The sequence below is a fragment of the Marmota marmota genome, unplaced genomic scaffold (genome assembly GCF_001458135.2).
Source record: "Marmota marmota marmota unplaced genomic scaffold, marMar, whole genome shotgun sequence".
NCBI lineage: Eukaryota > Metazoa > Chordata > Mammalia > Rodentia > Sciuridae > Marmota > Marmota marmota.
Genome location: NW_026000000.1, coordinates 4,197,817 through 4,220,402, shown reverse-complemented (window position 1 = coordinate 4,220,402; position 22,586 = coordinate 4,197,817). Strand labels below are relative to the sequence as shown.

Here is a 22,586-nt window from a genome sequence, read left to right as displayed (position 1 = left end):
TAAAAAGGTAGATTGGTAACTTGGTTTGTCTCCCTGGAAAATGAACCGGCTCCATATAATGAGAACTATAAAGTGGTTCATCATTCTTGATATGCAGTCATACACTTTGCATTATACATCCTCAGGAAAAAAATCTGAAAGGGGAAAAATTCTTGAAATATTCATAGCTATACATATTAAGTAATAAAAATTAAGTGAGAATAATTTTTTAATTTTTAACATTTTAATGTAGTATCAAAAGTCTTAATATGCAGTATCTCCTTTAATCCTTAACAAGGAACTGTAACTCAGATCAGAGAGCTGAGCCTGGGTAACTACAAGTTCTGTCTAGGCAGGAGGAAGACCTGGACATAAACCCACCTGGATCTTCTAGCGTCCAGGTGTGAGCTCATCCACATCCCTGATTCTGAGCAGTCGTTTTCAGATCTGTAAATGGATCACAAAGCCCAGCCTCCCTAACTTCCAGGTTTTGTGCAAGAGAGAGAGAGAGAAAGAGAGAGAGAGAGAGAGAGAGAGAGAGAGAGAGAGAATACATGTGAAAGTGTAGCTTCTACTATGGACTTGATAGGGCAATAGTTGAGGTTGCTTCTTTCTGAAAATGGACCTTGAAATGATGAGGATGGGGAGGGGGAAGATGGAACACTTTTTTTTTTTTTTTTTTGGTAAACGGGTTTCATTCACTTCATTATCATTATTTTTGTATAAAAACCCTGTGTTGTAGCCACGGCTGGAGCCTGGGTCCTCTATACAGAGACTTTGGTGTGGGTTTTCACAAGATGGTCAGTGAATTCCTGATAGGGAGACTTGGTGACCACAGTCTCTTTCCAGAGATCGGGGGTCAAACAGCTGTATGTCCTGGAGATGGCATCAGAGGTGGCCTTGGCAGAGGTACCAAGGTGGCAGTGCAGCCCCTGGCAGAAGTGTAGCAGCCATCAATACCAGCCATCAGCAGCAGCTTCTTGGGCACAGGAGCTGAGACAATGCCAGTGCCTCTGGGGGCAGGGTTGAGCTGTACCAGAACAGAACCCCAACATCCTGTCACCTTGTAAGGGACAGTGTGGGGCTTGCCAATCTTGATCCCCCAGTAGCCTCTCCGCACAGGAACAATGGAGAGCTTGGCCAGGATGATGGCCCCTCGGATAGCCGTGGCTACCTCCTTGGAGCACTTTACTCCCAGTCCAGCGTGATCCCTGTAGTCCCCATTAGGTACAAATGCCTTGACCCTGGTCCACTGGCCAGCAGCAGAGCCTGTTTCTGTACAGGCAGGATCTTCAAAACCTCATCCTGGAGTGATGCCTCCAGGGAAAAGTCAATGCTCTCAGACTCCTTGATGGGCAAGGAGACGACATAGATCTCCTCCAGGGACTTGATCTTCATGTCCTTGACCAGGTGGCCCAGCTTAGTGACCGGGATCCACTCCTTGTCTTCAGCCTCATCTCCACGAGCCCTGAGGCCATGGCCCCAGTCCTGACCACTGCCTCGGAGACCTGCTGAAGCCTGCTGTGGCCACCCATTGGTGGGGGGCAGGGTCTCGGGGCCTGGGACCTCAGAGACCTCCCGCTGCACAGGCACGATCTGCCATTTGGTGTTTTCCCAGAGAAGAAGAAGATGGAACACTTTTAATCAGCAAGGGAACAGTGAAACAGTGCAGCAGCTTCGAGGCCCAAGTTCAAAGAGGGCAAAGTGGCTCTAATTAGAAAAGTAAAGTGGGTTTGTTTGAGTCGTGAGAGAAGTGGCAGGGTACAGAGGGAATTCAAATGTACTTGCTCATTTTTACTAAAGATATGCACAACCCAAAAATAAAAGCGAAAAATCCTTTGCACGTTGGAAAACTCACCCTGACGTGTGCTTTCCAGCTTCCTCATTCCCTCAGGGCTCTCTCTTTCAGGACGGGCTTAACTGTGATGTGACTTGGAGTTGTCTGTGAGCGTGTCCCGTCCCACGTCCCACCCCAAAGCCATCTGAAGTCTTTCACCCAGATTGTTCTTTTCAAGTAAAGGCTGAGGCTCTCTGCCATGACCCAGGGCGCCTCATCCTGAGTTCCAGAAGCTGCTTTGACACTTGGGAGCCGAGGGTGAATCCAGCAGAGAAACTTACTGAAACCCTGGGCTTGGTGACATGGTCCAGACACTACTGACCTGGGGCAAAGGCCATTCTCCTTCGTGGTAACAAAGTGTTCATGATTCCAAGACAGCCAGAACAAGGACAGTAAGTTTGGGGTTAGAAAGAGGAGGCTTCAAACTGGTGCACATCAGCGTGGGTACTTCCTGGCTGGAATTTAGTCATCAGAGCAGCAATGATGACGGTGATATCATATGTGTGTATATCTGTGGGGTGTGTGCACATGTGAGAGAAATATTCACCCCCCCCATACAAAGTCCTGTCCACTGGCTGATTTGATCATGAGCCCACCTCCCCAGACTTCCCTTAGAGAGAACCCAAGTCCCCAGAACCCTTCTAAATCTGGATGATTTAGACCTAAATTACTATTATTTCTCCAGATTAAATACCATCTGGTACTTTTAGATTCTACATCCCACTGTGTGTCTAGTATTTTCTTTGCCATTTTATTCAAATAATTATCTTGTTTAATCCTTTCAGCAATCCCAAGAGGAAAGTATTTTTATTCTTATTTTTCAGAGAAAGAAATGGGGATCAGGGATGTTAATCTGGTCAATCAAGTGCCTCAGGAGGCTGTGAAGTGGGCACAAATCTAAGTTTGCATGACTCCAAAACCACTCTTGCCATTCCTGTGCATGCAGTGGGGGAGTGACCTGGAAGAAAGTAGGGATTTTTGCAAGGTTTTTCTTGGGGACCCAGGATAGAAGTACGCCACTAGCGTTGTAGTTTCTGGGCTACTTTCTGCTGAGTGTGTGTTAGTCAAGGTGCTAAGGATGTCTGGGTGCTCCTAGGACCACGCAGAGAGGCAGGCATTTTTTCCTTCAACATGTGTTTTATTTTTTGTAGAGGATCTTTTTTTCTGACAGCCACTTTCTTTCCAAAGCTTAGAACACCATATGCTTTTTAGAGGAGTGTAAGGCTTTCAGCAAGGACAAGTTTTTGGCTGCCCTGCCCCCTTTACAGTTCAAATATCATTTAAAACATCTGCTTTTATTTTATTAGTTTGCCTTTTGCAAAACATCAAGGGTGATTTTGAAATAAATAAGAAGCAAAATATCTTGCTGAACCAAAAGACCTCAGTACCTGGGGACCTAAAAATATTTTATTTGTTTAAATATTGCTGCGGCGATAGAAATTTGTATAAAGACCCATGATGAAGATGCAACTATTATACAGTATTAGAGTAGTTCCTTTTGGTGAATTGTGAACTATTTTTAAAAAACAAAAAGCTTGTTAGGGGGCTGGGGTTGTGGCTCAGTGGTAAGCGCTTGCCTAGCTCCTGCAAGGCCCTGGGTTCAGTCCTCAGCACCACATAAAAATAAATAAATAAATAAAGGTATTGTGTCCAACTACAACTAAAAAATAAATAAGTATGTAAAAAAAAAAAAGCTTGTTAGGATGCCATTTAATAAAATCATAACAGAGTTCACAGATTAGCAGAGCCTGGGTTTATTCTGGTTCACTGCTTGTCTGGAGAAAAGAAAAACTGTCAAAAGACAGGAAAAGGAACCCAATCTCTGTAAACAAATTAAACATTGATGGGGTTCACATCACAGGTGGGCAGTAGCAGTAGTCTTTTAGTCTAATATACCGAGTTTGGGATCCGAGTCCCTTTCTATAAATGCAACCATGTTGAACCAGTTAATTCTACTATTTGAAATACTTTTATGATTTTTTGTTTGCTTACTTCTTTTTGGGGGGGCAGTACTTGGGATTGAATTCAGGGGCACTCAACCACTGAACCACACCTCCAGCCTTATCTTTTATTTCATTTAAAGATAGGGTCTCACCGTGTTGCATAGTACCTTGATTATACTAAGGCTGTTGATCCTCCTGGGCCTCTCCCTGGCTCCACATTTCATTTTAGCCTTCCAAGGTGCTGGGATTACAGGCCTGTGCCACCTCACCCAACAGCTTACTTTTATAATGGCTCTTTGTATGAATGTGGTAAAATTTATACACTACAAAATACACACCTTAAGCATACCTGAATGGGTTCTAACAAATGCTAATGCCCCTGTGCCTCAACTCCTTATCAAAACATAAAACTTGATGTAACTGCTGTTCTGTCTTGGATTAGTTTTCCCCGTTTTGGAACTTGAGGTGAATGGAATCATGCATATGTAGTTTTTCTGTAAAGTTTTATTGGCTCAGCATAATGTTTTCCATTCATTATCATCCCTGTTGTCTGTATCAGCAGTCCATTCCTTTTGATTGAAAAATACTATTCCACTCTGCATCTTTTTCAATTTGAGGTTGAGTTTTGCTTTTTATATTTTGGGGGAGTTTTGGAGTATCTATTTTTTTATTGCTGGACAATTGACCATTTCTAGTCTTTAGTCTGAAATATTCTTGCACAAGTCTTTTTATGGAAACGTGTTTTCCTTTCTCTTGATTAGATAATCATAGGGGAGGTAAATGTTTTGTTCTGAAAGAAACTGTCAGGTGTAGTTACAGGATGTTGTACCCCTATATACCTCCACCATCAATATATGAGGACATGCCCTTGCTGCCATTAAATGTTATCAGTGGCATCTCATTTTAGTTTTCATTTGCCTTTCTCTGATGACCAAGGACATGGAGCATTTCATGCATGCTTACTAGCCAAGTGTTTACTAGTCAAGATATTAACATTTAGCTTTCCTCTTTTTTCTATTTCCTTGTGCCATTTTTCCTAATACCATTAAATTCAAGAACATTTAGCCTGAATATCAGGTCCAAAAGTCAGTTCATTCATTCATTCATTGATTTAGTAAATGTTTATTGAGCTCCTACTATATGCCAGGGGCAACCATAGGAGCTGGGAATGTAGTACTGAATAAAGCTGAGTCCCCAGCATCATTTGGATAGAAGATGATCAAATACTCAGCCCTGCTCCTTAGGGGAGGCGGAAGCTTACACACACAAACACACACACACACACACACACACACACACGTATACTATAGAAAGGTCTATAAAGAACATCTGCAAGTGAGTAATAAAGACGATCCAATTTTTTTTATTTATTTTTTTACTGGGGATTGAACTCAGGTGCGCTTAACCCCCTAGCCACATCCCCAGTCCATTTTTATATTTTATTTAGAGACAGGGTCTTGCTAAATTCCTGAGGCTGGCTTTGGACTTTTAATCCTCCAGTCTCACCCGACCAAGCTTCTGGGATGATGGGCGTGCTCCATCACGCCCAACTGACAACCCCGTTTTTAAATACAGGGAAAGAATTGAACAATCATTTCACGTGGAAAGACCTCTGACCTCAAATCAGAGTTTAGAATCAGGATCAGATAGTTTGTTCCCTCAGTAGGCTGATTTTTAGCCCAATCAAAACATTTGGTGTTTGAATTTCCCCCAAGTCTCATAACTGGTACATTTGAATTTCTGCTGGGGTTTTGAAAGACTTGTACATTGACCCAGGGGAGAGTGGAAGCAAAGTTTAGTTCTTGTGAGAAAGTAGCCCTGTGTGCTCAGGGACTAACCTCTGACCTGCTGTCTGGGGCTGACGTTAACCCTGAGCCTCTCCCTGGCTCCACAGACAGGGCTCCACCAGCCACCCCAGCATGCCCCCAGCTGGAGTGTTTGGGATGTTCTCCATTCAAACTGATTGGATTTGGGGAGACCAGGCATCTATAGAAACAAAGACATATCCCTAGTCTCTACCCCAGGTGCATAACTAAAATGTCATGGAATCACAGTCCCTGTGATGTCTCCTCACCTCCCTGGGGAGAACTGTTATTTAGCATCAGAACAGCCTAATTTGAATTATATTCTGAAGGGATTGTGATGGATATCGTGAGAAATACCGAGGTACCCAAGAAATCAAATGTGCTGGAAAATTGGGTGAACAAGGCAAGCTTACTACGCCTGAAGGGCATGCTAGGAAACCTGGCTGCTAGGTGGCCCTGCTGGATTTTATCCCTAAGTCAGGCTGCCCTTTGCCTGGGTGTGAGGAGTTCGGGGTTACCATCTATGCGATTGGCTAAGTTTAAAATTGGGGCAGACAAAGGGAAGGGCTATCAGTAAAATGACTATAATTGGATCCAACTAAGGCTGAATACTGTATTCTGAAAAGGGACCACTGGGCTTTCTATTTCTCACTATTCTAAAGGTAGTGTTGGTTTGTAAATTGATAGAATTAATAATGGTAACTCTGTTTCCAGATATAAAAGAAAGATAAGGTTGGAGAAGTCTATGAATGTAATCTGTTATTACACTATAATTTTATTAGTTATTTATCAGGTTGTGTTGCATGAACCAATGAAATATTATCCACTGATTTAAGATTGATATTTAAAAATAAATTTTAAAAAAATCATTATTTTCAGGAAACCAAATTCTTATGAATTACATTAACAGAAAAGAACAGATAAAGAAATTATGTGTGTATACTCACAGCTATGAAAAATATATATGTGTGGCAAATGTCTCAGGGTAATCTGCAGAAATGGAAAAAAAAAATGAGGAAGGACAAGGGTGAGTCTTTTTCAAAAAATGTTTTGTAGACATTACATATATCGGTTTTGAATTAAAATTTTAAATGGATATTTATTGTTCTGGTGAAGAATATGTATTTTATTAATCCAATTTTGTGCTTGACCTTGTCTTGTTTTGTAGGACAACCAACAGAAATCTACCAATGTAGTGTATCAGGCCCATCACGTCAGCAGGAATAAGAGAGGACAGGTGGTTGGAACAAGGGGTGGATTCCGAGGATGTACCGTGTGGCTAACAGGTATGGACATATATATCATATATATGTGTATGTGTGTGTGTGTGTGTGTGTATACTGGGGATCAAACTCAGGGGCACTTAACCACTGAGCCACACACCCCCAGCCCTTTTTGTATTTTATTTAGAGTCAGGGTCTCACTAAATTGCTGAGGTTGGCTTTGAACTCGCAATCCTCTAGCCTCAGCCTCCCGAGCTGCTGGGATTACAGGTGTGTGACACTGCCTAGCTATATAGATACATTTTTGAAATTGAAATGTGGCACACACTTTTAAGGAAATTAGTGCAACATCTCGCACACCGTACGTGCTTATTTTTAACCTAAGAAAGAGGCTGAGAGCTATAGTAGAAAGCCTGGGTGTTACTCCTAATTCTCTCATCAATGAAAAGAGAGTCAAGGCCTGACTCTAGAAATAACATCTGATCCAGAAGTGGGAAGTCTTAAGTTGTCAGTTTTCTGACAGGACATGGTGGGACAAGTGGATTATGACACCCTTGCTCAACTCCAAGAAATTCAATACACCTCACGTTCATCTCAGCATTGGCTGGCAGTTATGAATGGGGCTTTTCTAACTTGACATCGAGGATTTGCTGGCCCATCAGGCGTGGGATGATTAGAGAGAGTCTTTTTGTTTTCCCATGTTCTGATATTTGAGGGGACTGTTTCACTTAAGCAAACAAGCGAGCAAATGTAAGGACACTATATTTCCACCAGTTGAGGAGTGCCCTTTGTCTGTGGAAACAATGGAAATCACTAGCTCCCACCCAGGTGACCCAGTGAATCTTCCTTTTCTCATGTTTTTATAGTCACAGAATGCCAACGCTAAGTATTAGTGACAGAATTGGACTCAGGACCTAAGACTCCCAAGACCCTCATACTCTGAGTACAACAGAGAGAATTGTTGCCTAGAACTGAGGCTTTTTTTTCTTTTTTCTTGATCCTGGGGATTGAACTCAGCCGTATTCTATCACCAAGCCATATTCCCAGCCCTTTTCATTTTGAAACAAGATCACCCTAAATTGCTAAAGCTGGCCTCAAATTTGCAATCCTCTTGCCTCAGCCTCAGGAGTCCCTGGGATTATATCATGCACCACCATACACAGTGGGAGACGAGTTTTAAGTAGCCTGGACTCAAAAGGAAAAAAAAAAATCACTTCATACACATAGCTTTTCAGTAAATGTTTTACTGAATGGGATTATGAGTGTGCTCATAATCATCCCAGATGTAACTGCTGTTCCGTCTTAGATTAGTTTTATAATCCATAAATTCTCCCAACCTCCATAAGACAGGTAACTAATCTTTCTCCTCCTCCTCCTCCTCCTCCTCCTTCTTTTTCAGGTAACTAATCTTTATTCTCACTTTACAAACAAGGAAATTGAGGCTTAGAAAAAATTCACTGGCTAATGCAGGTTGAGTGAGAGTAGCAAATGTATTCTAAAGAACCTGGAGGGCAGGGACCTGCCTTACATCTGTTTTGTTGTTGTTGTTGTTGTTTGGTTGGTTGGTTTTTGCTATTCTAGTCATTTCCCTTTCCTCTCCAAACCAGCCTTGTTCTTCTTATCTTTTTCACTTTTTTATATCCTGGTACCTTTGGTGGCCTGGCTTCTTCATTCCTGTGCTCTGCAAGGAAGCAGCTTCCCCAGCCTCTAGCGTAAGGAAGGACAGTGGGCAAGGGGCCTTGCTCCATGCAGGTGCTCAGAGCTCCCCTTCATGGACCCTGTGCTGCCTCAACTCCCTCAGGAGACACCACTTGTAGCAGTAGATACAGTTGTGGAAACAACCTTTGTGTTTTTGTGTTGGAACCTCCACACAAAGCCCACTCCTCTAATGTGACATTCCCTTGAAAAGAAAAAATTTTTTAAAAGGTAGGAGAGGGGAAAAGCATTAAAAGGATATATTTTCTCTTTCTTATTTTACTCTTTAGGAAAATCATGCAGGTGTGTACAACTATAATGCACCAATAAAAAAAAGGTGGGAAATGAAATAAAATGGACCAAAAACATAAAAATAAGAATGAATTTAAAATCACACTGGGCACAGTGGCAGATGCCTGTAATCCCAGCCACTCCAGAGACTGAAGCAGGAGGATCACAAGTTTGAGGCCCTCCTCAGCCATTTAGTGAGACCCTCAGTAAGTTAGCAAGACCCTGTCTCAAAAACTAAAAAGGGTTGGGGATATAGCTCAGTGGTAAAGCAACTCTGGGTTCAGTACAAAAAAAAAATCACCTTTTCCTAGCTTCTTTTTTTATTCTTATGTTTCAGAAGTAGGATATTGACCAGGCAGACCAGAAGAAACCATATACTTCAAATCCAGAAATTCAGATTTGAACTCTCACTCAACCTACATTAATTAGCCAGTTAATTTCTCTAAGCCTCAATTTCCTTGTTTGTAAAGTGAGAATAAAGATTAGTTACCTGGAAAAAAAAAAAAAAAGATTAGTTACCTATCTATGGAGGTTTGGGAGAACTATATGAAATGAAGTATCACTGCACTTAGCGTAGTGCCTGACCCATGGTAAAGCTCTTAGTATATAGTGTTTCCCAGTATATTAAAAATAAATAGAGCAACAGTCTAGTTAAATACAGTTATTGTGAATTAGCTCTTTGTTTTCTGAGAGCTGAAGAAAAATGGAAGGAAATCTATTTCTCTCATTTTTTCTGATATGAAAGAACATATGAGATATTCAAGATTCCCTTTTCTCCTACACCATAACCCTGCATCGATTCTAAGCATTTATCATCTAAGTGTTTATTTGAAACCCAATACATAATTGTAGAGAACACATTCAACAATGATTTAGCAAAGACTGACAACACATTCTTCATGTAGCTATTTCTTCTAATGATCCTCTGTCAAAGCCAACAGCATGACTTCGAAACATAAGAAAATATCTGAAAACACTTTATCTATCTTTTGTAGATCATCTTTTTTTTTTCCATTGAAGTTTCCCTTCCTCTTAGACCTCCATCCCTGCCTTGCTCTCGTTTTTTCTACCTTTTGCTCTTTCCTTCTGCAGTCTTCTCTGTGTCAACCTCTTGCCCTTTTCTTCTTCCCTCTCAACTTTCCCTTTTCCCCGCTGGGCGTCGTCTGACAGTGGCTTAGCACCATGGAATATTCTTCAGGTTCTAAGACCTTTAGGACAAGTGAATTTTTAGAGTGCAGGGTGGTTCAGATTGCGTTTTCCTCTTAATCCCTATGTTCTTCCTTGTCTGGAAATTATAAAATCATTGTGCTTTGACAGCGTGATGGAAGGCCCCTGGTAACTCTATTGGCACATAAAGACCCTACAAAGCTTTAAATCTCTGGTTATAAATACTCCTAAGAGCTCTAAATCCTTCTGCAGCCTAGCTCAAGGTGACTCTCCATTTTTGTGTTTTGAGAACCATTTTGGAAAAATCTGGAAGCATATGGGCTCTTATGTCAGATGGATATTCAGTGACATTTGCAAGGGAGGTGGGCCTGCCATTCTCTAGCGGCTGTCTGTCCCCCTCCTCTCTACTAATTGATCCCATATGAGGGAAGATAAGACCACTGTGTAGTATCTTCCGCTTTTCAAAAGAATCCAGAATCTGGGTTTATATGCACAATTTTCTAATCTTGAAAACAGGATTAGAAAATCCTGTTTTTCCTGTAGGCAAAAGAACACACCAAGGATCGTATGTAGCCCTCAGGTCTCTATTTTATAAACCCCACTTTCTATGAAATCCTAATCCTAATAGTGGACAAAGAGTTATTTCAAATTTTGAGATAGATGCAAGTACTTGGCTTTTAATAAACTATACTCTTTTTAGACTTTAATGATTTTAATTTAAGATCAATCAAATATTGTAACAAGGGTTTTAGGTACATATAAAAGTGCCAGATTAGGGGGCTGGGATATAGCTCATTTGGTAGAGTGCTTTCCTCTCGTAGATGAGGCCCTGGGTTCAATCCCCAGCACCACAAAAAAAAAAACAAAAAAGTCAGGTTGGTTCAGAAGTTATCATCTTTAACAATCCAGGACAACATTAGTCTGTCTTGCTTATTCTGGTGACAGGTCTCTCTGGTGCTGGAAAAACAACAATAAGTTTCGCTCTGGAAGAGTACCTCGTCTCCCATGCCATCCCGTGCTATTCCCTGGATGGGGACAATGTCCGTCATGGCCTTAACAAGAACCTGGGGTTCTCGCCTGGGGACCGAGAAGAAAACATCCGCCGGATTGCTGAGGTGGCTAAGCTGTTTGCTGATGCTGGTCTGGTCTGCATCACCAGCTTCATCTCTCCATTTGCAAAGGTAAAAAGATTCAGGTCTGGGCACAACTCTCACACACAGTCTGAGGGCTCTCCAACGGCTGAGGACAGGAGTTTGGTGGAGGGGAAGGGAGAGCCGAATGTTTTATTTTCAACTTACCCACCGTTTCTTCCTCTCCCCCCATGTTCCCTCATTTCCTCTATTTACAATTGCTTGTGTAAAAAGAGTTCCTTCATTTCCAGATGCCAAGGCCCCAGTTGACCTAAACTCTCTCATGTTCACAATTATAAAGGACATTGGTCAGAGTTGACAGGAAGAGAAAGTTAAACAAGCAGAACTCTTAAGACTCTGTAATTTCAGTTGTTGGAAAACAATGTTTAGCTTGCTAAAGAAAAGAACAGCTCACTACAAAGCTTCAGATTGTGTGTGTTTGATGTGCACATTGCTGAGGTGGAGTATCACTCTTCATGTTTTAAAACTAGAAATTCCCAGGAGCGATGGATAATGTGCTATGTGCTCTGAGCACATCCTTTGGATGGAATATGCCAGTACTCATACTGCCAGTACCATCTTGCTAAGAGGGGCTGTTTTGCTCTGAAATTTCTTGAGAGAGCTGTGTTTACCAGAGTGACATTTCTGGACTCTCTAAAGGACTCCATAGCCTAGTGTTATCTCAAGGCTACCAAATGCCAGAGCATTCATTTTGTTTTGTGACAAAGAATTTCATTGTGAAATTTTGTCTTAATTCATTTTCTGTTGTAACAAAATACCACAGATTGGGTATTTTATAAAGGGTAGAGGTTTGTTTGGCTCATTATTTAGGAGGCTAAGAAGATCTAGAACATGGCACCAGCATCTGCTCAGCATCTGGTTAGGACCTTCTGGCTGCATCTTAGCATGGTGGAGGGCTATTACGTGGCGGTGAGACAGAACATGTGTGCCATGTAGTCCTATTGTGGGGGCTCTTTCCTGATGACCTTATCTCAAGAGCTTACTCCTAAAGGCTCCGCATCCAAATATCATCAATGTATGAATTTAGGGATTCAGTTTCCAACATAAAATTTGGGGCATGTGTACAAACCATAACAAACCTCTTTTTCCATTCTTTTTTTTTTTTTTAACTATTTAAATGTTTTGCCCATTTTTACTGGGTTAAAAGTTGATGTGTGTTCTTTTTTTTTTTTTAATTTTTTATTGTTGGTTGTTCAAAACATTACAAATTTCTTGACATATCATATTCCACACTTTGATTCAAGTGGGTTATGAACTCCCACCTTCACCCCATACACAGATTGCAGAATCACATCAGTTACACATCCATTGATTTACATATTGCCATACTAGTGTCTGTTGTGCTCCGCTGCCTTTCCCATCCTCCACCCTCCCCCCTCCCCACCTCTCCCCTCCCCTCCCCTCCTCTCTCTCTACCCCCTCCACTGTATAACCCTGAGGGTCTCCTTCCATTTCCATGCAATTTCCCTTCTCTCTCCCTTTCCCTCCCACCTCTCATCCCTTTTTCCATTCTTAAATGTTCTGTTTTTCAGGATCGTGAGAATGCCCGTAAAATCCACGAATCAGCAGGACTGCCATTCTTTGAGATATTTGTAGATGCACCTCTAAATATTTGTGAAAGCAGAGATGTAAAAGGCCTCTACAAACGGGCTCGAGCTGGGGAGATTAAAGGTATGAGACCCAGCTGGGTGCAATGGTGCACACATGTAATCCCTGTAATCCTAGTCAGGAGGCTGAGGCAGGAGGATCTAGAGTTCAAAGCCAGTCTCAGCAACTTAGTGAGGCCCTAAGCAACTTAGAGGGACCCTGTCTCAAAATTAAAAGGGCTGAGGGTGTGGCACAGTGATTAAGTACCTCTGAATTAAATTCTTAGTACCAAAAAAAAAAAAAGTATGAGAACCAGCCAGAGGCTCCATTGCCAATTATTTAGCCTATCAATCCTCTGATTATATCCTCAGGAAGCTGTCTGAAGTTTCAAACTATTTTCCAAAATTTCATATAACATACAACTTTTTATCAAATCATAATATATTGAATATGTCCATAGGCTTATTAAAATGTGGAGTTTTTTCTTTTAAGAACTCTCATCTAATTGTGAAAGCAATCAGGTTCAGAGAAATAAAATGGATATACGTATGTGAGGGGGGTATTTCAGAGTTTTCCCTTCTTTTTCTGTTTTCAATTCTAGCCCAGTGTGGTGATACATGCCTGTAATCCAATGACTCAGGAGGCAGAAGTATTACAAGTTGAAGGCTAGCCTCAGCAAACTTACAACACACTGCCTCAAAATACAAATTAAAAAGGACTCAGGATGTGGCTCAATAGTTGTGCAACCTTGGGTTCAATATCCAGTACTAAAAAAAAAAAAAAAGTAAAAAGAAAAGGAAAAATAACAATTCTAATTACCTGTAGATGGCTTGGACTTTGCTAGATATTATTCATAATTTGGGGCTTTCCATATTGAAAACACAGCTGTATATTTTCTTACCTATGGCAAGAGGTCAAAGATGGCAGTTTGACCTTTTCTGTTATAATCCAAACTCTCAGTTTAACATATTATTCCAACATGGGTTATGCCTTAATGATCAAAAAATAATTATTCCATTGGGACAGATGTGATTTCCCCCTTATGTCTTGCAGGATTTACAGGTATCGATTCTGATTATGAGAAGCCCGAAACTCCTGAGTGTGTGCTTAAAACCAATTTGTCTTCAGTGAGCGACTGTGTCCAGCAGGTGGTGGAACTTCTACAAGAACAGGTGGGCACATGGTTCTCTCTTTCTTTTTTTTTTAAATTTAGTTAAGTCACGAAAGACAATTTAGGCCTCTTTCCTAAAGCACTCTTTTCTGTTGTTTTCATTGGAAATTGTTGCTGATTCCGTTTCATTTCAGAACATCGTACCCCATGCCACAATCAGAGGCATCCATGAACTCTTTGTGCCAGAAAACAAACTCGATCAGGTCCGGGCTGAGGCTGAGAATCTCCCTTCGTTATCGATCACCAAGGTAAGGGGTACAGACTGGCCAAAGGAGAATTAGGCCTAATATCTGTCATTATAATTCATTTATAATTACTCTTGTTAAAAAGGAAAGTATGAGTAAGGGACACTTCATTTTTGTCATTTTTTCCCCACCTCTTCTCTGAGCAAATCTTTCCCAAGACTTGCCACAAGGCGGCTGATCAGAGCTATGTATGGGGGCAGGCTGGGAAAGTGCTGGCTATATTTGCCTGGGACAGTTTTACACAGCTGTGATTTACCTTCAGTCATTTTCAAGGGTAGGCATCCCCATAACTACTTGTTAGCAGTGGCTCAGGAAACAGCCTGGAAAGCAAGTGCTTTATGGGCAACTGAGAAGGAGTTTGAAGAAAATGGAAAGTAGCCCTGATATCCAGTGATGGGAATGTTCTAGGCTTTTCTACTCTACAATTGCAGTGCTCCTTCATCGGGGACATTGCAGCCGGAGGGGAGGATTTTACTACCTGGAGGATATGTGGTGCAATCCCAGCAATTGCCCCACAAGGGCCTGTTTGTGGTCAGTTTTAGTTGGTCCACACAAGGTGATCAAGTCTTCATGGGGACCTATTTATTACCTATTAAAACTTTGGAGTTTCATAAGGGACAAGGTGAATGGGGAACTTGCTTCTGCTCATGAAGACTTTTTAGAGTACTCTAAAAAGTCATGACCAATTTATAAATAAAACCCCAGCTCTGTGAAACAGATCCTGAGCACCAAGAGCACCAAGCAGGGGAGAAAACACATGATGCCAGCTGGGATGTGGTATTATAGTTCCAAACAGAGCAATCTGTGAGGCGGAGAACTTCAACTTCAGATTGATTCTTTCAGTCATGGGGAAGATAGGAAAGGTTTTAGAGCCATGACCCATGGGCTGGGTTTTAAATGATGAATAGGAGTTGAAAGTGGAGAAGAGGATGGGTAAAACCCAGGCTCGAAACCACTTATGTGTTTAGACCACGTACACGTTGTCTGGAATTGTTGACCAGTAGTTCCCAGCTGGAGTGGAAGGAGGCAGAAGTCCCTCCGTGAGTCCTAGGGGCCAGAAGGGCTTTCATTATCATGCTAGTAACTTTGGACTTTATCTTAGACTCAATAGTTTGCTCAATTCAATCAAATGACCAGTAAGTACATGTGGTAAAAAAACATTCAGCCAAACCAGGATTTTTGTGGAGAATAAATGAATGAAGACTGAAATTTCAGCTGTTGCATATTACAATGAAAGTTATAGGCTGGAGTGTCCAAAAAAAAAAAAAATCATCTCAATTTGGAATCTTTTTACGGCTCTTCCATAGGAAAATTCTAGACCTAAGACTATCTGACCCTGGGATCACAGGTTAGCACAATATGTGGAAACACTTAACAAAAGATTTAGCCCTCATCCTCCAGACAACTGAATAAGAAAGAACTGCCTGGGACCAGATGCCAGAGAAACAGAATTTATGGAAATATTCACCTGCTGTTTGTGTTTTGCAGCTGGATCTCCAGTGGGTCCAGGTGTTGAGTGAAGGCTGGGCCACTCCCCTCAAAGGTTTTATGCGGGAGAAGGAATACTTGCAAACTATACACTTTGACACCCTGCTAGATGGTATGACTTTTGTTGTTGTTTCTTACTCTTTATTACTAAAGAAAAAATTTCTGCCAGCATCTTGCACATGAATGGGAACTACTCATCTTTGGTTTATAAATGGCTTTGAAAAAATAGTTAGATCTTTTACAGTGTTCCCAATTTTATTATGTGTAAATTTCCATTTGTAGGATTTTTTTGATCATTTTCAAAGGATTATTGATTATTTAAAATTAAGGAACTGAAAAATGAAGATTTCACTTGCACACAAATCCAAAAGAAGGTTAAATCTGTTTCATCTCCATCTGTTCTTTGCTGGTCCTGATATTCAGAAGCACTGTTGCAGTCCAGCTCACCTCTGATGGCTGCATCCTGGGGCAGCCAAGGCCAGCTCCACAGAGGTTACTGACTGATTCACGGGGCACTTCCCATCCTCCAAGTTGCTCCTGTCGTGCAGAGTTGCAGCAGCTGCTCTCCTTGATGGATGCTAGAGTGTCAGTGTTTGTCCACACATGAAATACATTAGGCGGTTTTTGTCCTCTAAACTCCAGCTGGACTGATTCAAGGTAGCTTTCTGGGCATAGGCTAATGGATTTTTTAGAAAAGTTCTCCAAGGGGCTGGGGCTGTAGCTCAGTGGCAGAGCGCTTGCCTTGCATGTGTGAGGCACTGGGTTCGATCTTCAGCACCACAATAAATAAATAAATAAATAAATAAATAAATAAATAAATAAATAAAGGCATTCTGTCCAACTACAAAAACAAAAAACTGATCTAAGGTCGGAAGCCTGTGTTATTCAGAAGAATTCCTGACCCTTGTGTGATCATTTCCTTCCTAGAGCTGCTTGAGCTTATCAAATGTAACATTATTTCAAGGCCTTGGGAAATAGCTAAGAAACGGAGAAGGAGTAGTGGTAGAGACACACTGAGCAGAGAGCTCCAGACCTTTAAGGAAGAAAGGGAAAATCAGATGTTCTTTCTTTGAAATGTTCAAGTCCTGAACGTCTTTCTGATTCTGCCTGGGTAATGAGGTATAAAGCTAGAATCAGAACTTAAAGACAGATAGAATGAGCCCTCTTCCCTTATTCTTCTGGTGTTCATGCCTCACAACCTGAGGCCTTTATTTATCAGATTAAGTCAGATAAAAAAAAAAAACCCACTTTCTTTACTTCTAGCTTGTCTTGACAGTGATAATAATGTAATCTGTATAGCATTTCTCTATTTTTAAAGCATTTTCCCAGGCATTATTTCATTTGATCCTTACAAAAGCCCTGGAAAACAGGTGATCCTTCCACACCAGGCTGTTCTCCTGATGTCCTTTCTAAGAGAATCTAGAAGGTCAGGATTTCTGTAGGAGGAAGGCTGATGTTTACATTGATGTCTCAGTTTCAACACTTGCCAGACACAGGCTGCTTCAAGAAAATGTCCCTGAATTCTGCAGCCATCCATGACTATGAGCATCCAAACTGGAGCTGTGGCCAAAAGACGAAGAATGAGAAGTTATACTCCATTTATGTCTGATGTGTCAAAATGCATTCTACTGTCATGTATAACTCATTAGAACAATTTTTTTAATTAATTTAAAAAAAAGACAAGTGAATCACATCAAAAGAGGCCCCTTTACAGATGGTGCCTTTGACAAGTATTTGTTCCATAAAGAAAAATGCCAGTGTGGCAGATATGGTTGCAGTAGTCAATGTTAATGGCAGTCCACGTTCCTTAACCTAGGATCTAGGTCTTCAGTGGGGGACAGAAAACATCCCAGAGTGGGCAAAAGTAGCTTGTTCTGAGAAGGGGAGGAGAGGTCATTTTCCTGAGCTCAGAGTTCATAGTGTCTGCTGAATTCTTAAGAGTCTATGACCTGGGCTGGGGATAGAGCTCAGTTGGTAGAATGCTTACCTCACATGCACAAGGCCCTGGGTTCAATCCCCAGCACCACAGGGGGAAAAAAAGAGTCTATGACCCAAAAAAGATGAAAAATAACTAATGCAGATAATCCATCTGGTGATTTGGGCAAATTCTCTCTCACACCATATCCATTTCATTTCATGAGCAAAACACATTGATTTTCTACTCCTTATTTGGTCCTTACTACCATGAGGTGAATGAAGCATTTATTGCTCCTACTTCTCATATAATCCATGTAATGTCTGGCTCTTAAACCCACCACCATAGGGATGCCAGTGAGCTCACGTTCCCATTGCTACTTGAGCCCCAATGGTTTCAAGTCTATCTATTCATATGAAATTCCAGTTCTTTCCAAAGCTTAAGCCCAAGGGTTCATAGGAAGTGTGTTTCTTGTGCTTCTGCATCAGGCCCATGGCCACGTATCACTTGCTGTGTGGATACGTGTGGCTATCTGTGTCCACAGTGGTATAAATCCTTCCCAGGCCACTTAAGTTTGGTAACTGGTGGGGCTGTTTCTCAAGTGGGAAGAAGAATGTTCCCTTCCTCTGTGTTAACCTCAATTGAGCACTCTCTAGTGAGTTGCTTGAGTCCCACCAAATGCCTTGGAATCTGTATGAATCCCTTTATCCTGTGTCTCCAGTGGGGATATGTCACAAGGGGTTCAGGTGCAGATGTCATGCTGTTTCCATGACCCCTAACCCCTTCCACCCTTCTGGCCCCATTTCTGGGGCTTTCTGGAAGACTCCTTGTTTCCTTATGGAAATTTTCTGCTGGCTGCACATTTGCCTCTGCAACCAGAGTCCATTGGGCACACCTGTGCAACCCCAGTTACAGTCAAGTTCTGCATACCCCCCCAGAAACCTCCTCCATTCTTATATCAATCAATTAAAAAAAAGTATACCAGGATATGATTTCCTGCCTATCTCTGCCACTTTCTGTATCTCAGTTTAGTTTTAGTCAAAGCAGAGGTAGAATATCGTAGTAGATAAGAGTATGAGCTGTGAAGCCAAACTGGGAGCTAGGTTTGTATGTCAGTGATGAACTATGAACCTGGGCCAAAATTACTTACAACACTCTCTGCATTTAATTGCCTCATCTTTGGGAATATTAGTTACACACTGACTTTATTGGAATATTGAAAGTTTTAGCAGTCCAATAGTAAATGTTCCACACATGTTAGCTATTATCATGAACAAAACCCTACTGCATACAGTTAAAAGAACTTGGAGGGTTGAAGACACTAAGTGGCTTATACACAGTCACATCAGGTTGAATTAGCACAGATAATCTCATCAGCCAGCAACAAATACTTATTTGTATATTGTATACTTTAACAAGTTAGCCTGGCACTTGAGGACAGAGTGGCTGTGAAGGCAGATGTTCACTTACTGGACAGACAGACAGACAGACAGACAGGCTTCTCCTCTAAGCCTGAGAGCAGCAGGTTCTCCCACATCAGTGATTCTTTTGAGACCATAGAATTCTTTATTTCAGGGAAACCTGATGTAATATATACCACAGATGAAGTGGAATTTCTTCCCTAGGAGGGGCTGGGAGCTTGGCCTTCCTCCTGGGCAGCAGGCTGGTGGGTATCTGGAGGAAGCCAGTGGAAACTGCTTTCATACCATGGAACTTTCCACATTTTCCATACCACAGCAATTTCCTGGCAGTGCCTGGCTTGATGGCGTCAGGACTGGGGACACAGAATTAAACTCTCAAAAGAGATTTCTTTATATATCATAAGATGGGGCAAGATATCATTCATATCGATATAATTTAATTTTTTAAATGGACAAATTCAGCTATATGAAGATAAAACCATTTAAAGATTCTTTTGGTTGTAGATAGACACAATATCTTTATTGTATTTATTTTTTATTTGGTGCTGAGTATCAAACTCAGTGCCTCCCAGGTGCTAGGCGAGCACTCTATCACCGAGTCACAACCCCAGCCCCAATATAATTTAATTTCAACCCATTCATAAAGGTTTGATTCAATGCCACTGAAAATTTGAAATGTTTTTTTTTGTAGCCACAGACACATTTTCACTTTCACCTATCATCAAACAGCTGCAAAACAAAAGCCCAAAAGGAATTATTTGTCAGTGATTTTGGTAACTGTATATTATGAGGAGGGAGGGCCCACTTCCATATCAATGTATTGTGTCACTTTATCTCTCACTGGAAATATAGTTCCAGGGTTGTCACAGACCCTCCTATCATGTCCCATTTACATTTAAATATGGAACACCAAGTTTACATTGATGACTTCCAAATGGGATCAAGACGTGACAGCCTTGTGAGACACCGTCACTTAATGGCAATTCTCCTGCAGCTGGCTTTCCAAGGCAGGACACCAGGGTGCCACACACACCACCAGCACTTACTAACACCAGTGACTCTGGAATTTGATGTAGGCTATCACATTTAGTCTGGATAACACCACTGTGAAGATATTTTATCCACAGAAGGAAGAAAGTTGGAAAAGTTAAACAACTTACTTGAAGCTTGTGTTCAAATCCAGCTTATCCAGGCTCTGACACTTGTGCTTATTTTCCTGGGCATGCTTTCATGTCCTCTAATTACCTGGGATTCCAGAAATCCTGGGGTAGTTGGTTTCCACACCTTCTCCCAGAGCTTGGTTTGGAAATCATTTGACAGTGGTTGTAATATCACATGTTTACAAGAGATAACTTCTTGCTAAAGTTGGAAGGGTTATTAACATACTATAATTATAAAATAATCTGTCTTTTTTAAAAACAGGTAATCATCCTAACAATGTTTTTGGAATGTATTGAACAATATTCCATACAAATTCTGAGTTTTATCAACATTTTGGTGTCATATATTCTTTGTTTTTAAACATAGCATAACGGAAGAGTTCAGTATATTTGTATGTTATAAATGTGAAGTGTCATAACAGGAATTGGTTCCTTGACATTGTTACTTTAAGATTATTTTGGTGGAGAGCTGAAAACATATTTCTTAATTGTGTTTGTATTTCTCTAGGCATGGTCCTTTATGGTATGTACTTTAACTTTCCAAGTAGTTAAATTATTATAATTAGATATGTTGCATTAATTCAAAATGGTTGAAGACATGACTAAAAAAAAAAATCTTAATTAACCAGTTGGAATCGTTATCAATTCATGATCCAACCAGTTATAGTAGAATAATAGTACATTATATTCTGCTAATTGGAGTAACAGGAAATTTCTGGATTAGGTGCAACTATTGTTTATAATGTTGTGTTTAGCTGATGAAAGTAAACTTGTTTCTAAATTATTGTTGCATATTTTGTTCATGAGTACTTTTAAATTTATAATTCTTTCCCAATGACTCTTGGTTCCCTTTTAGCTCCACAAATTTGGAAATTCTACCATGTTTACAAAACATTTTAATTAATGAAGGATAAAAATCCTTTTTAGATGCAATTTAAAGTGGATGCACCTGGTTGGATTGTGTATGATTGTACTTTATTTGTGATGTGTGATTATGCATGAATTTAATTTCAAGCTATCATAATTGATAGTTATAGAAATGGGAATAAATATACATTTGCTATGAATGTAAATTTCTGAATTGTACCAGAATGAAGAGGTAAAATTCCAAAGGTATCATTTATCTCTGATATTATTTTCATCATTGTTATTCTTCCTTAAAAAAAAAAAAAACCTAGTTATATAACAAAGATTAACTTGGTGTTTACACAGAAAATCTATACAACCCATAAGCAGATCTCCAAAACTGAAACAGAAGGCTTGAAAAATATTTTTAAAGCAAAAGAAAAATCATTCAGTTGAACAGGAAGTTATCTGTTGGATTTACCTTCGTTAAAAACAAAACAAAACAAAAAAAACAGTACTCTTCCATAACGGGATGTGCTACATGATCCCAAGGTAGTTCCCACCAGAACTGGAATCACATGAAGGGAAAGACAGAAAGCCTGAATCAATGTTTAAAGCCACGGAGGATGTTTAGCACAGTTAAGATTATGTATTAGAAAAGTTGAGAAAGATGATAGGGAACCCACAGTAAATCTGTTTATTCCCAAATGCAGTTGCAGCCACAGGTGTGGGATCAGTAGGACTACTTTCCATAGCATCCTACAGATGCACTCCTTGACCTGGACCACGGTAGGGGCGTGCTGCTTAGTCACTATGGATGCCTACTCCAGGACGACATGAAGGGGGAATAGAGGCTACGTTGGGCAGTAACCTGGTGGACCAGAGGAGAAAATTGCAACGGGAAGTGAAGCATCCCTTGGATTTCCACCCAGAACATTTGATGCAAGACAAAGTTGCAGGCATGTTGCTGGCAGGACGAGGCTTCCTCCAGCGTGATGTCCTACTTTTGGCTTTGCAGATTGCTTTATTCTGGTCAAGTCATTCTTTAGAAACAGAGTCAAATATCATGGTCCTTCTTTTAGCAAGTATGGCTAGTAAGCAATCCACAGAAAGCATGGTTTTTGGGGTTTTTTTGGTATACAATATTGAACTCAGGGGTGCTTTAGTTATGACTCAGCTACATCCCCATCCTTTTTATTTTTATTTTATTTTTATTTTGAGACAGGGTCTTGCTAAATTGTTGAGGGTCTCAAAATATTGCCAATTCTGACCTCGAACTTTCTATCCTCTGTCTCAGCCTCCCTGGGATTATACCATGGGGCCACCATGTCTGGCATAAGCACAATTTCTAATTAGAATATCAGCATCCTTGAAAGTGGTATTCTTAATTTACCTCTCTCTCTTTTCCTCACTTGAACTACGGTATATTTAATTATCTTTCATCATGAACCACCATTAATTTAGTGCTGAACAGTATGCCCCCTCACATCAAACCAGAGAAATACATCTTATTTACTATTCCCCTCTTTTTTTTTTTTTTTTTTTTTAAAGTGAGGAAACTGAATTCAGAGAATTTGAATGACACATACTTTGTAAGTGGGAAATTCCTCACTTAGACTTTAGTGTTTTCTGCAAAGGGGTTGGCTGCTCTAAGTGTCCTTG

At 40.7% G+C, this 22,586-nt stretch overlaps 1 protein-coding gene across 4 annotated transcripts in view; it reads left to right on the top strand.

The window, feature by feature from the left end:
* Positions 1-22,586, top strand: part of Papss2 (3'-phosphoadenosine 5'-phosphosulfate synthase 2) — a 95,256-nt gene that overhangs the window by 53,065 nt on the left and 19,605 nt on the right. For 3 of the 4 annotated variants that reach the window (XM_048807431.1, XM_015498872.2, XM_015498873.2), the window contains exons 2-8: positions 6,733-6,850; positions 10,886-11,121; positions 12,624-12,762; positions 13,732-13,850; positions 13,984-14,097; positions 15,583-15,694; positions 20,587-20,601. In XM_048807431.1, the coding sequence (XP_048663388.1) occupies positions 6,733-6,850; positions 10,886-11,121; positions 12,624-12,762; positions 13,732-13,850; positions 13,984-14,097; positions 15,583-15,694; positions 20,587-20,601 (853 nt within the window). The remainder of the gene's footprint in view (positions 1-6,732; positions 6,851-10,885; positions 11,122-12,623; positions 12,763-13,731; positions 13,851-13,983; positions 14,098-15,582; positions 15,695-20,586; positions 20,602-22,586) is intronic. The other variant, XM_048807432.1, reaches the window with a different exon arrangement.